The 12,555-nt window shown below is 49.8% G+C and overlaps 1 protein-coding gene across 1 annotated transcript in view; it reads left to right on the forward strand.

The window, feature by feature from the left end:
- VPS13D (vacuolar protein sorting 13 homolog D) overlaps positions 1 to 12,555 on the forward strand; it is a 497,408-nt gene that overhangs the window by 232,165 nt on the left and 252,688 nt on the right. Inside the window, 4 exon segments of the mRNA XM_075327411.1 lie at positions 7,638 to 7,823; positions 8,148 to 8,237; positions 10,810 to 10,950; positions 11,281 to 11,406. Coding sequence (XP_075183526.1) covers positions 7,638 to 7,823; positions 8,148 to 8,237; positions 10,810 to 10,950; positions 11,281 to 11,406 — 543 coding nt within the window.

The raw sequence follows: 12,555 nt of genomic DNA on the forward strand, positions 1-12,555 counted from the left end.
AACTTTTTCTGTTTACTTAGTGTCAGCCTCCTAGTGACAGCAGCATAACCCATGGTCCTGTGTCCCCCAATGAAGACTAAGAGAAAGAGATTTTACGGTGAGTACACAAAAATCCTACTTTATCTGTGTGTCCACCTCTAGCACTGGTCAATAAAATAATCTTTCTTTATCGTTCCTTTGGGAGACCCAGACCATGGGTGTTTAGCTTCTGCCTCCGGAGGACACACAAAGTACTACACTTAAAAGTGTAGCTCCTCCCTCTGAGCTTATACACCCCCTGGTAGCCAGTCCTAGCCAGTTTATTGCTTTGTGTCAGGAGGCATACATCCACACATGCATTCTCATCTGATTTGTTTGACTTTTGGAAAGAGTTTGAAGAAAAGCGGGTCCATGTCTGGACTCCCGGCATGTCCCTTCTCACCCCACTGTGTCGGCGGTGTTGTTAAGGTTGATTTACAAGGCTGCAGCCTTACATGCCGCGCTCCTTCATCATCCCTTCTGGGCTCTGGCTTGAAGTGGGAGCCAGCATGGTCTCCATGCCTGGCAGGAGTCCGGTCTCCATCCATAGCCCCTTGAGGATTCTGTTGGACCGGAGCACTCATCCCCAGGGACATGGCCCTGCGTCTCAGCAGCTAAGTACCTGAGACGTTTATGTTGGGGGTCCCGGTTCTTTATTGTAAGGGGAGAGTATGCTGTATGTGATTGTTTTAACTTTTCCGGCGGGTTCTCTAGCTTTTGCCTGAGAACCGCGCCGATGGTGCCTGCTCGTCGGCCTCGCCGCTTAAATTTAGGCCCTGGCTTCGCCGGAGGCCTAGTTTCATTTTCCTGCCCTCGCATGTAACTCATGCAGAGGGACAGGTTCGGCTCCTCCCGGCGGCCGTTCTACAAAGGGGAGGGACACTCCCCACTGCTGGGGCGTCCCTCCTTACCTGCAGGTCTCTATAGCCCTCCAGTTCCCGCTCTTTTATAGGAACGCCCTCTTCTCAGGCAGAGTTCACTCTGCTCTGGGACATCCTGCATTCTGCATCTCTGCTGAGGTGCTGCGACTGGGGGACAGGGCTTCGGGATCTGGAGGGCACACAACACCGCGCTCAGCGGTCTGGTAAGCCACAGCCGGTCTCCGGTTGTGGACCTCTGTATATTCTCCCTGGGGTTCATTCTCTGCAAAGCCCCCACTCCAGCAGCAACACAAGGAGCAAGGCTCCAAAGCTTTATTCTACATGCACTGCATGTAAGCTCCTGCTGCCTGAGCCGAGCACCTATCCACATTGTGATGTCTGCTCTAACTTGGCAGTCTCACCCCCAGTGGTCTCTCAGGCTGCTGCTGCACCTGTGACTGAACCCCCGGCCTGGGTAGAGTCCTTTTCTAGGTCCATATCCCAGTCATTTGCTGAGTCCATGGGACTTTTGTCCAGGACTTTGATGAATATGCATCAGCCTCCCTCACAGGGTGCCTCTAATACTCTTGACAGAGGACTCCTATCCTCTGACCTCCGTCCATCGGACCTCACGGAGGATTCATCATCTGATCCCAGACCCCATCCTTCTAAGAGAAGGCGCAGGGTTTCCTCCCCCTCCCCATCCCACGGCTCTGTCTCAAGAGCTGACTCTCAAGATGAGGAGGATGCCCTCACTGGGGGCTCGGAGGCTATGTAGCCCATCGATTTCTCTGAGGGTGACTCAGATCTTAGTGATTTGATTGCTTCTATTAATTCTGTGCTGGATCTCAATCCGCCAGTGTCAGAGGAGCAACTCTCTTTGGCAGAAAAACATCAGTTTACCTCGCCTAAGAGAGTGAAGAGTGTGTTCTTTAACCACTCCAGTTTTCAGACCGCTGTGACCAAACCCAGGGCCTGCCCGGACAAACGCTTTCCAAAGCGTGGTTCTGATGACCGGTTTCCATTTCCACCTGAGGTGGTCAAGGAGTGGTCTCACTCCCCAAAGGTAGCCTAGACACCGGAGGGTCTATCAGCCCGGACCGTTGTACCGGTGGCTGACGGCACCTCACTTAAGGATTCCCCTGACCATCAGATTGACCTTCTGGCCAAATCTGTGTATGAAGCTGCGGGGGCCGCGTTTTCCCCGACTTTTGAAGCAGTGTGGGCTCTCAAAGCCATCTCTGCTTCTCTAGAGGAGATGCATTCCCTCACCAAGGAATCTATGCCTGAGATGGTTACCTTAACTGCTCAGGCTTCAGCTTTTTCATCTTATGCCATGTCTGCCATGCTAGAGGCTGCTCACCGCACTGCGGTGGCTTCAGCTAATTCTCTTGTTATCCGCAGGATTTTGTGGCTTCGAGAGTGGAAGGCAGATGCTTCTTCCAAGAAGTTTCTTGCTGGGCTCCCTTTTGCTGGTTCACGGCTGTTTGGTGAACAGCTGGATGAAATCATTAAAGAAGCTACTGGCGGGAAGAGTACTTCCATGCCACAAACCAAGACCAGGAAACCCGCCCAGGGTAGGAATCAATCGAGGTTTCGTTCCTTTCGTTCCTCCAACTAGTCAATCCTCTAAGCCTTCCGCCTCGTCCGCTAACTCAGCCAAGGATCAGAAATCCAACTGGCGCCCAAAAGCGCGTCCGCAGAAGACCGCAGGAGGTTCTGCCACTAAGGCAGCTTCCTCATGACTCTCGGCCCGCTCCAGCCACGTCCTTAGTCGGTGGCAGGCTCTCCCACTTTGCCGACGCTTGGTTAAAGCAAGTCTCCGATCAGTGGGTGAGAGACATCATATCTCACGGCTACAGGATAGAATTCTCTTTCAGCCCTCCAAACAGATTTTTTTCTCTCAACTCCCCCCTGCTCCAAGGCCGCCGCCTTCTCGCAGGCCGTGGCGTCCTTGCAGGCAAACGGAGTGATTGTCCCAGTTCCCGCTCAGGAACGGTTCAGAGGTTTTTACTCAAATCTCTTCCTAGTTCCAAAAAAGGACGGTACCTTCCGGCCCATCCTGGATCTCAAGCTTCTCAACAAGCATGTCCGGGTGCAGCATTTTCGCATGGAGTCTCTGCGATCAGTCATTGCCTCTATGACCCAAGGGGAGTTCCTGGCGTCCATCGACATCAGAGATGCCTATATGCATGTGCCAATCGCAGTGTCACATCAGCGTTGGTTACGTTTTGCGATAGGAGAGGATCATTTCCAATTCGTGGCTCTCCCCTTCAGGTTAGCCACGGCCCCTCGGGTATTCACCAAGGTCATGGCGGCAGTGATTGCGGTCCTGCACCTCCAGGGGTTAGCAGTGCTTCCTTATCTGGACGACCTTCTGGTCAAGGGTCCATCCAGCGCAGACTGTCAGCGGAGTGTTTCGCTCACTCTCGCCACCCTAGCCCAATTCGGGTGGATTGTCAATCTTCCCAAATCCACTCTGACTCCGACCCAGAGTCTCACGTACCTAAGGATGCAGTTCGAGACTTTGCCGGCACTTGTGAAGTTGCCCTTAATCAAACAGCAGTCTCTCCGGCTAGCGGTGCGCTCTCTCCTGAGGCCCCGCCGTTATTCCCTCAGGCGCCTGATGCAGGTGCTGGGTCAAATGGTGGCCTCCATGGAGGCGGTTCCCTTTGCCCAGTTCCATCTGCGTCCTCTGCAGCTGGACATTCTCCGCTGTTGGGACAAGCGGCCTTCCTCCTTACAGAGGTTAGTGGCTCTGTCGCCACGGACCAGGAGCTCTCTTCAGTGGTGGCTTCGACCCCTCTCCCTGTCCCAAGGGCGCTCCTTCCTGACTCCGTCCTGGGTGATTCTCACCACGGATGCCAGCCTATCCGGCTGGGAAGCGGTACATCTCCACCACAGAGCTCACGGCACTTGGACTCCGTCCGAGTCAGCCCTTTCAATCAATGTGCTGGAAACCAGAGCTGTGCTTCTAGCTCTCCTAGCCTTTCACCACCTGTTGGCGGGCAGGCACATTCGAGTCCAGTCAGACAACGCGACAGCGGTTTCCTACATCAATCACCAAGGCGGGACACGCAGCCGCCTGGCAATGTTGGAGGTCCAACGCATTCTTCAATGGGCGGAGGACTCCAAGTCCACCATATCCGCAGTCCACATCCCTGGCGTAGAAAACTGGGAGGCAGATTATCTCAGCCATCAATCCGTGGACGGTGGCGAGTGGTCCCTGCACCCGGCAGTGTTTCAGTCAATCTGCCGCAAGTGGGGCACTCCGGACGTGGACCTAATGGCATCCCGTCACAACAACAAGGTTCCGGTTTACGTGGCTTGCTCCCACGATCCTCAGGCCTTCGCCGCAGACGCTCTGGTTCAAGACTGGTCCCAGTTTCGTCTGTCCTACGTGTTTCCCCCTCTAGCTCTCTTGCCCAGAGTCCTGCGCAAGATCAGAATGGAGGGCCGTCGAGTCATCCTCATTGCACATCTTCCGGACCGTCCAGACCTGCTCTCGCAAGGTCCGTTTTTCCGCCCGAATTCTGCGGCACTCAAATTAACGGCGTGGCCCTTGAGTCCTGGATTTTGACGGCTTCTGGTATTCCTCCTGAAGTCATCTCCACTATGACTCGGGCCCGTAAGTCTTCCTCCGTCAAGATCTATCACAGGACTTGAAAAATTTTCCTGTCCTGGTGTCGCTCTTCCGGCCTTTCTCCTTGGCCATTCTCGTTGCCGACCCTTCTGTCTTTTTTACAGTCCGGTCTGCAGCTAGGACTGTCCCTCAACTCTCTCAAGGGACAAGTCTCAGCTCTATCAGTGCTGTTCCAGCGGCGTCTCGCCCGGCTGGCTCAGGTCCGCACCTTCATGCAAGGTGCGCTTCACATCATTCCGCCTTATCGGCGGCCCTTGGATCCCTGGGACCTTAACTTGGTCCTCACGGTATTGCAGAAACCCCCTTTCGAGCCCCTTAAGGAGGTTTCTTTGTATCGTCTTTCTCAAAAGGTGGCCTTTCTAGTTGCCATAACTTCTCTCAGGATAGTCTCTGATTTGGCTGCGCTCTCCTCGGAGTCACCTTTTTTGGTTTTTCACCAAGACAAGGTAGTTCTCCGTCCGACCCCGGACTTTCTTCCTAAGGTGGTCTCTCCCTTCCACCTTAACCAGGATATTTCCTTGCCTTCCTTCTGTCCGGCCCCTGTTCATCGCTTTGAGAAAGCGCTGCATACTCTAGATCTGGTGCGTGCTCTCCGGATCTATGTGTCTCGCACCGCTGAGCTTAGGCGGTGCACCTCTCTTTTTGTGCTAACCACAGGGCGGCGCAAGGGTCTCTCTGCTTCTAAGCCGACCTTGGCCCGTTGGATTAGATCGACCAATTCGGACGCCTACCAGAGTACTCAGGTGCCTCCCCCGCCGGGGATCAAAGCACACTCGACCAGAGCTGTCGGTGCCTCTTGGGCTTTTAGGCACCAGGCTACGGCTCAACAAATCTGTCAGGCTGCCACTTGGACTAGCCTGCATACCTTTTCGAAGCACTACCAAGTGCATGCTCATGCTTCGGCAGATGCGAGCTTGGGCAGACGCATCCTTCAGGCGGCTGTCTCCCACTTGTGCAGTTAGGCTCCGCCTACTTCTTAGTTTTTTCTGTTTATTCCCACCCAGGGACAGCTTTGGAACGTCCCATGGTCTGGGTCTCCCAAAGGAACGATAAAGAAAAGGAGAATTTTGTTACTTACCGTAAATTCTTTTTCTTATAGTTCCGTATTGGGAGACCCAGCTCCCTCCCTGTTGCCTGTTGGCAATTTTCTTGTTCCGTGTGTTATCACCGGCTGTTGTCGTGGACAGAGTCTCCGGTTGTTCCGGTTCTTACTCGGTTCTACTTGTGGGTGGCTATTCTCCTTCAGCTTTTGCACTAAACTGGCTAGGACTGGCTACCAGGGGGTGTATAAGCTCAGAGGGAGGAGCTACACTTTTAAGTGTAGTACTTTGTGTGTCCTCAGGAGGCAGAAGCTAAACACCCATGGTCTGGGTCTCCCAATACGGAACTATAAGAAAAAGAATTTACGGTAAGTAACAAAATTCTCTTTTTTTTCACCTTATGGACGTTTGATCGTTTTTCCTCTCTCCTGTCACATTTCCATTATGCGATTTGTCCAATATGGATATGTAGTCAATGGTTGCACTATATAGGAGATTTCCACTAATATTATCGTATGTATCACGATAAAAATGCAACCTTTTTTCCTGTGTGTTCTTTTTGTTTATAACTCTCTGAAATATAGGCAAGTAAAGTTTGTGAAATGCACTGTTACTTGTTTGATAGCAGCTACAGAATATATAATAGGTGGGTCAGATTTTGCTAGTTATTCCCGCCACTGTCTGCCTGCCTGTCCTTTTTCCCCCTGTCCTTCCTCCCCCCTGTCCTTCTTCCTCCCCCTGTCTCTTATTACAGAGGGAGGCGGGAAGGAGGGAAAGACAGGCAGCAGACAGGGGTGGGAATAACTAGCAATAACCGACCCACCTATTAGATATTCTGTTGCACCTATCATTAAATAACAGTGCATTTCCCAAACTTTACTTGCCTATATTTCAGAACGTATAGATCCGATCTCACAACTAAAGGTATGTATGGAATCAGCATGATAGCGCCAGTATAGCACTGGCCTTAGTTTATATAGGAATATCCTGGTGGTTTGTCCTCTAAGTCTGGTGAGCTGGAGACAGATTGATACTACCTGTTAGAGGTAGTTTTTGAAGCTGGATGTGACAGTTTGGTGGGAACGCTTGATAATAATAATAATAATAATAATAATAATCTTTATTTCTATAGCGCCAACATATTCCGTAGCGCTTTACAATTCAGGAGGATCATATACAAACAAGTAACAGTTATAGAAATACAATATTTAGAGGGGAAAAAAATACAACCCTGCTCGTGAGAGCTTACAATCTACAATGAGATGGGGGGAGAGGCAAGGTTCAAGTGCTTATTTACAATGACAATCCAACCATCTCACGGAAATGGGGCTGGATAATGGTTTCCTGGACCAGTGGGCCCGAGCCTTGAGATGCCTTTGGGTGCCATGGAGTTTGATGTGGAGCTATGTTGTGAGAGGTTGTAGAGGGACTATGTGAATCGAATCTGATTAGGGAGTGTGATAGGCCGCCCTAAAAAGATGCGTCTTTAGGGTGCGTCTGAAGCTGAGTAAGTTGTGATTTGATGCATGAATTCTAAACTAGGGTATTATGGGACCCCTGAATCTTGGTATACTGCCTTGGTGGGATTTTGGTGGAAAAGCTTTGGCTGTTATACCAGTAATGGGGGCTCTGCGTGTCATGACTCTGGGGTTGGAAGCAGAATGTGGTTCACGACCCTCCAAGAGCTGAATGTGGCTCTCAAAGTCAGAAAGGTTGGGGACCTCTGCCATTAATGATCAATCAGATTGAGATCTATGGAATGTATAGGCCAAGACAACAGCCTGAACAACCGTCGATGATTTATTGATGTGGTTGATCAATGGGCAAACTATAGACTACAAACTTTATATAATATATCTTCCACAACTAAATAGGAGACTTTCTGAGAATATTACTATCTTAGGGAATTACATCCTGCTTGTTTTCAGGGTTCGACTTTCATTATACTACGCTCCTTTTTCTGATGTCCATGTGTCCTAATGGAAGGCATACTGCGCTCCATTTTATTTTCTCCTGTACTGCATGTGTCTGCTTTGTGCCGATCCTGAAACTTTTTGTTTTTTTCACCCCCATAAGGTCAACTAAACAAAGCTGCTACGTGGTTATTTAAGAACGCCGAGCCTCTGAAGCCCAAGACCAATGGTGGAAGTGGAGCCGTACGATGGATATCTGGAGTGGAGCTGAAGGCAGACAGTGTGTGCATCTGTTTCATTGACGACTGCATGGACTGTGATGTCCCCCTGGCAGAGATCACCTTCTCACGTCAGTATGATTGCTGCAAGGTTTTCTGTATACCCATTAATATTGCGTTATTTTCGTCGAGATTTGACTAGATAACCCTTATCATTAAATACAGGCTTATTAATACATTCATAGAGAATGGATGGCTTACCATGGCAGTCATGGACAGCTCCGTACATGCCATGTTAATCCCCCTGGGACAACCACGAGTTCCCTATATACCTCCATACTATGGTATTGCCATATTTGTAGTATAAGCGATCAAATGACTGCAGGTTCATATCCTCCTAAGGTGATGAAAAAAAATGATGTATTGTGCCTCTGTATTTTTTGTTGTTTTTGTAGGGCTGAACTTTTTCCAGCATTTGGTGTCCAATCCTGATGGATCTGCAGAATTCACACTCTCGGGGGATTACTACAATCGTGAACTATCAGGTATATTATTTTATCTGATGTACCTTGTATTTGCTGTTCTTGGACAACTCTGGCCGTTCTAAAGACAGTGAATGGAACAGTGGTGTGCAGCCTTGACCCCCCCCCCTCCCCACTCCATTTATAAGGGTAACTTCTAAAACTGTTTCCCCGAAAGTAGGACCCCCCCCGAAAGTAAAACAGGGTGGGGGTTACGGGGGGGTCCTTCAATGTAAGGCCTCCCCCGAATGTAAGGCAGGGTTGGGGGGCCGCTGTTAAATGTAAGGCCCTTACCTTTGGGCCGCCGCTGTCCCCCATTGGGTCCCCAGGCTCCAGAGGTGTCCTCAGGTGCAGCTGGGCGGGTCCAGCGCTCATGGGGTTAACTCGCCGTGTTAACCCCGCAATCCGCCCAGCTCAACAGCTCATTGGCCGCCCCTGCTCCCCACGTCACCGCCGGCCCCCGGCTTGAGCGCTGATTGGTCCAGCAGCTCGGGCTGTAATTGGCCGCCCCAGCCCCACGTCACCGCTGTTTCCCTGCTGATTGGCACAGCGTTCCCTGCAGCACAGGCCTTCCGCACCCACAGCCGCACCGCAGAGGAAAACGTCCAGCATTTAAAAACCAAGTAGGGAAACATGTACTGTATAGGGTATGGGGCTGTGTGCAGTGGGATACGGCACTGTTATGGGGTGTGGGGCTGTGTGCAGTGGGATACGGCACTGTTATGGGGTATGGGGCTGTGTGCAGTGGGATACGGCACTGTTATGGGGTATGGGGCTGTGTGCAGTGGGATACGGCACTGTTATGGGGTATGGGGCTATGTGCAGTGGGATACGGCACTGTTATGGGGTATGGGGCTGTGTGCAGTGGGATACGGCACTGTTATGGGGTATGGGGCTGTGTGCAGTGGGATACGGCACTGTTATGGGGTATGGGGCTATGTGCAGTGGGATACGGCACTGTTATGGGGTATGGGGCTATGTGCAGTGGGATACGGCACTGTTATGGGTTATGGGGCTGTGTGCAGTGGGATACGGCACTGTTATGGGGTATGGGGCTATGTGCAGTGGGATACGGCACTGTTATGGGGTATGGGGCTATGTGCAGTGGGATACGGCACTGTTATGGGGTATAACTCATTCAGACTGTTTGTTGTTGTTAGTTCGTTGTTTTACATGTTATACATGGAAATACCGTCATACGGTAATGCGGTAGTAACAAGATATTCTTGATACGCTACATTTGTTTTATTCTACTGTTTGGTGATGACCGACTCTTCAGCATGTTAATAAATGTTAATTTATTGGTTAAAAAGAAATTGTCATTTTTTTTCGGCTAAGACCTCCCCTGAAAGTAAGACAGGGTGGGACTTTTTGGGGTAAAATTAATGTAAGACAGGGTCTTACTTTCGGGGAAACACGATAGCAGTGGCATTTCCCCATATTTCAACAAGTTATCACTAGTGAGGAGCGAGCACTGCCGTGCTGAGTACTCGTAACAAGCAATTTGATGCTCGAATCAGCGCGACTCGTTTACCAAGTATAATTGAACGCAATGGGAAACTCGAGCATTTAGCCAGAAAATCTTCGAGGAAAAATGTTCAAGTTCACCATTGATTTCCATTATACTCTGTAAACGAGTTACGCCCATCTGAGCATCAAACTGCACATTACAAGCACCGAGCATGGTAGTGCCCGCTCATCACTTGTTTCGAGTACCAATCATGGTAGTACCCGCTCATCACTAGTTACCAGTACTGAGCACCCGAGCATGGTAGTGCCCGCTCATCACTAGTTACGAGTACTGAGCACCCGAGCATGGTAGTGCCCGCTCATCACTAGTTACGAGTACTGAGCACCAGAGCATGGTAGAGCCCGCTCATCACTAGATACAAGTACAGAGCACCCGAGCATGGTAGAGCCCGCTCATCACTAGTTACGAGTACTGTGCACCGGAGTATGGTAGTGCCCGCTCATCACTAGTTACGAGTACAGAGCACCCGAGCATGGTAGTGCCCGCTCATCACTAGTTACGAGTACAGAGCACCCGAGCATGGTAGTGTCCACTCATCACTAGTTACGAGTACTGAGCACCCGAGCATGGTAGTGCTCGCTCATCACTAGTTACCAGTACTGAGCACCCGAGCATGGTAGTGCTCGCTCTTCACTAGTTACGAGTACTGAGCACCTGAGTATGGTAGTGCCTGCTCATCACTAGTTACGAGTACTGTGCACCTGAGCATGGTAGTGCTCGCTCATCACTAGTTACGAGTACAGAGCACCCGAGAGCATGGTAGTGCCCGCTCATCACTAGTTACGAGTACTGAGCACCTGAGTATGGTAGTGCCCGCTCATCACTAGTTACGAGTACCGAGCACCCGAGCATGGTAGTGCTCGCTCATCACTAGAAACGAGTACTGAGCACCCGAGCATGGTAGTGCCCGCTCATCACTAGTTATCCCCTATCCTATCTAGGTGCAAACTCTACAGTCACATAGATCCTGTCCGACTTCTCGTTGGTTGTTGTTTGTAAACACAATCAGCCATTGAAATTCTGCCCTTCCTATCCTTCTGATTTAATATTCATTTTTTATTTAAGGCTGGGAACCGTTTGTGGAGCCGTGGCCTTGCTCCATATCCTGGCAGCAGCAAGAAGCGAGCCGTCTCCATCCTTCCCGTCTGAAAGTTGATCTGAAGGCTAAACAGCGTTTGGACATCAATGTCACCTCGGTGTTAATCGGTAAGTAGCCGTCACACTTACACATACGGTGAACAGGTGTAAAGGCTCCAATTCACTTGAAATAGTCCAAAAGATTGTTGGACTGGTATACCTTGGAAAGTTAAGGTTTTATTTTTTTTGCTGTATGCAATATCAAACGTCAGTGGTTTCCAACAAAAGGAATCTCCAAAATCAGCTCAACATATAGGGTGACCATTCCCTTTTAAGAATTGGAACGCGCATCCCTTCTGTTGCCCTCTTCCGTCTTCTACACATGTCATTATATAGAATTATATTCACTGGTACAGTATATCTGTCTCTTATTCATTGTGTTTTCTTGGTGCCTCGTAGAACAATATGTGAACACTAAGGAGTCCTGGATGGCCGATTACTGCAAACAAGATAAGGAGGCCACAATAGAAACCGGAAATGAGGAGTGGTTGGGTTCTTCTGTGGACCCTCCGTGCATTGGGCCAAGTGAGTAAATTATTTCTATATAGGAACATCATTTGACACCAGTTTACTATAAATGATAAAGGACAGAATGGATGACTACGCCTTCTGTTATTGGTCAATATAACAATATATAACTTCCATTGATACTTTAAGGATGTTCTGTGCTCATGTCAGTGCTTAGGGGCACAGTACATGAGCTGTTCTCATAGAGTCACATATATACTATACAGACAAAAGTATCTGGACACACATCTTAATTCTTGACCTCAGGTCTCTCAGTCACTTTATTGGGGGTACTCTATTAACCATGAGACTTCCTAAGGCTATGTGCACACGCTGCGTTTTTTTTGACGCTGCGTTTTTGTGCGTTTTTGGCCGCTAAAAACGCACAAAAACGCACCTGCGTCGAAAAAACGCGGCAAAAAACGCACGTGTTTTGCCGCGATTTGGTGCGTTTTTTTGCTGCGTTTTGCTGCGTTTTTGCTCACTGCGTCCTTATGCGTTTTTTATCAGTGAACAAAAAAAAAAAAAAAGGTCTGATGTCATTTCCTTCTTCAATGTGTTCTTCATTCTCCACTAGTGTATGCAGAAGAGCAGACAGCTGCAGAACTACAAGGCTCAGCATCCTCGATCCAATAGTGTATGCAGGAGAGCAGACAGCAGCTGTCGAACTACAAGGCTCAGCATCCTCCATCCAATAGTGTATGCAGGAGAGCAGACAGCAGCTGTCGAACTACAAGGCTCAGCATCCTCCTTCCAGGACTGTATGCAGGATTTCTTTGCCCCCCCCAAAAAAAAAAAAATGACGTGGCTTCGCCATATTTTTGTATGCTAGCCGGGTACAGCAGGCAGGTACGGGCTGCCCCCAACCCCCAGCTGCCTATTTGTACCGGCTGGGAACCAAAAATATAGAGAAGCCCTTTTTTTTTTTTTAATTACTTCATGAATTTCATGAAATAATTTAAAAAAAAAATGACGTGGGCTTCGCCCCATTTTTGAGTCCAGCCGGGTACAACTAGGCAGCTGGGGATTGGAATCCACAGTGCAGGGTGCCCATGCTGTCTGGGCACCCCCGCTGTGAATTGCAGTCCCGCAGCCACCCCAGAAATTGGCGCTTTCATAGAAGCGCCATCTTCTGGCGCTGTATCCAACTCTTCCAGCTGCCCTGGT

Source organism: Anomaloglossus baeobatrachus, chromosome 11, assembly GCF_048569485.1.
Source record: "Anomaloglossus baeobatrachus isolate aAnoBae1 chromosome 11, aAnoBae1.hap1, whole genome shotgun sequence".
Classification (NCBI taxonomy): Eukaryota; Metazoa; Chordata; class Amphibia; order Anura; family Aromobatidae; genus Anomaloglossus; species Anomaloglossus baeobatrachus.